Source organism: Propithecus coquereli, unplaced genomic scaffold (genome assembly GCF_000956105.1).
Source record: "Propithecus coquereli isolate 6110/MARCELLA unplaced genomic scaffold, Pcoq_1.0 Scaffold633, whole genome shotgun sequence".
Classification (NCBI taxonomy): domain Eukaryota; kingdom Metazoa; phylum Chordata; class Mammalia; order Primates; family Indriidae; genus Propithecus; species Propithecus coquereli.
The window spans coordinates 695,085-697,521 of record NW_012152319.1 but is presented as its reverse complement, the minus strand read 5'-3'; the positions used below and the strand labels follow the sequence as shown (position 1 = coordinate 697,521).

Below are 2,437 nucleotides of genomic sequence, written 5' to 3'. Positions count from 1 at the left end.
TAGACTGATGCTATGGCACTCTAGCCCAGGTAGCAGAGCGAGACTCTATCTCAAAAAATATAAATAAATAAAAATAAAAAATAAAATAGTTTTGTTTATGGCAAGACTGGAAGTGTAATTTGCATAGAGTAAGTTGATTAAGGACATTTTGATTGTATATACAGTACTTAGGATTCTAGATTTTTAAAAAATGAGTTGGCATTTTGTTTTAATTTTTCCAAGTAGACTTAGTTTAGTGTTTAGAAAGAGTGCTAGTGTTCCTTGGGAGTTGTCAACTGTCTCCTCAAATAATCTTTTACTGGATTTGCAACACTGGAAGCCTAGTATCACCATCGTAAAGTTCTCATTAGAGCAGTTTCTACTGGCATCAGAAACCTTTTTATCTCATTTCGTGCTAGAGTGAACTTTTTAAATTCTTATAGAGTTATATCTTGGTGTAGAAAAGTAAACTTTTTACTTCTGTTTTCTGTAACTTAGGCTTGAAAAAATGGCTAAAAGAATTGCTGAGAAGGAATTAACAGACAGGAACTGGGATCAAGAAGATGAAGCTGAAGAGGTAAAAAGTAGTTTCGTTAAGAATAATTTTCTGCTTCTTCTGTTAATACATGTAAATTCATTTTGGAGGTTCCTCATAAAGATTTGTGATAGAATTAAAAGACATTTTTAAGAGCATCCTGAATGGGAGATAATATGGTTCCTTATAACCTGTTAGTGTAGAAGTTTATTACATACTTTGGGTGTGCTTTTCTACGGCCACCTACTCCTTAAATACTCTCCTTTGTGGAAGCACCTTCCTCCTGAATTTCATATACTGGCAGCATTCTGAATCCATGGATTTGAGTAAGTTATTTTAGTCATGACTAAAAGGTGAGTTAAGTGAGCTAGTCATGACCTTGGCACAGTGACTGTGCTCAGAGGTGAAAAGTGGTACACCATCACCATCTCAGTCTGCTGTAATCCCTTACTCGACTGCTTTTTGGAGGCCTGCTTTATTTCCTATTTTTATAATAGCTCTGACACCCCTAACAATTGCACTAATAGGAGCAGAATTTAGATTGGCCCAGTTTCCTTGCCAGCAGAATGCGAAGGATCTTCCCTGAGGAAATGTTATTTTTCCCTTATGAAGAATAGAACACAACTGTATTTCTAGTGCCTTACCAGCAGTTTGATATTGCCAGACCACTTAGCTAAGGAAATCTTTAACCAAATTAGCCTTTCAAGTTAATGGTGTAGTGCAAAGTTAAAAAAAAAAAAAATTTAAAAAACCTGTAAAAGTGTTTCTAAGCTTCTTGTTAGACTGGTAACTTCCTTCTTTCTGAATCTTTCTAGTACTAATATTTTTTTCCTTTACACATACATGTAATCTAATATGTTCAGGGAAACCAAAATCACAAATATGTTTTGACGGGCCTTTAACTGACTTGATACTTTATAACTAAGTCTTTGATTATGGATTTTTCTTTGGATCTTCAGGACAGTTACATTCTGTGCTATAGTAAGATCTGGACTATCATGTAACAATTTCCTTTGACATTAAAATATCCAGGAATGGAAGAGCTGCCATTTGAACATATTCTAATGGAATGAATGTGGAAGGATTACATTTAATTAATTACATTTAACTTGGGACCAGTGCGGCGGAATGGTCCTTTTTCTGGATGTGGGGATCCCCTTAAGTTTAACATGATCTGAGATAACCATAGATGAGAATTTTTTTTTTTTGAGACAGCGTCTCACTCTGTTGCCCGGGCTAGAGTGCCATGGTGTTAGCCTAGCTCACAGCAGCCTCAGACTTCTGGGCTCAAGTGATCCTCCTGCCTCAGCCTCCCGAGTAGCTGGGACTACAGGTGCGCACCACCATGCCTGGCTAATTTTTTCTATTTTAGTAGAGACAGGGTCTCGCTCTTGTTCAGGCTGGTCTCGAACTCCTGACCTCAAGTGATCCTCCCGCCCCTCCTCCCAGAGTGCTATCATTACAGGCGTGAGCCACCACACCCGGCCTGTAGATGAGAATTTTTGCACAGGAAATATTTTATTCTGGCCCTACATGGGCCAGAATGAAGGGTTAAAATGAAGCCAGAGATCTTCTCTTTAGCAAATTGCTGAACGTGGACATAGCACTTTTAGTGGATTGTAGAAAAGTAGTGGTTTTTCAGCAGAGCCACTTAGAGTTTTAGGTGCGTCAGTGGCCTTTTGTACAATAGGCAAGTTGGGCCAGGACTCTTCTTAAAAGTATTGTGTGTATAATAAATACAAAATTTAATTTTGAAAACCGCAGTAGTAAGACTGAGTTCAGGTATCTGGGTTTCAGAACAGGCTCCACTGTCAACTATTCATGATCTTTAAGGTACCTTTCAGCTTTAAGACAATAGCTTTTACTTCATAAAGAAAACTTTGATTTTATTCTATACTTTATTAATATGTTAGAATATATATT

The 2,437-nt window shown here is 37.3% G+C and overlaps 1 protein-coding gene across 1 annotated transcript in view; it reads left to right on the top strand.

Annotated features, from left to right (window-relative positions):
- Positions 1–2,437, top strand: part of NUP50 (nucleoporin 50kDa) — a 25,012-nt gene that overhangs the window by 3,875 nt on the left and 18,700 nt on the right. Inside the window, exon 2 of the mRNA XM_012659781.1 lies at positions 478–556. Within this exon, the coding sequence (XP_012515235.1) occupies positions 488–556 (69 nt within the window). The 5' untranslated portion in view covers positions 478–487. The remainder of the gene's footprint in view (positions 1–477; positions 557–2,437) is intronic.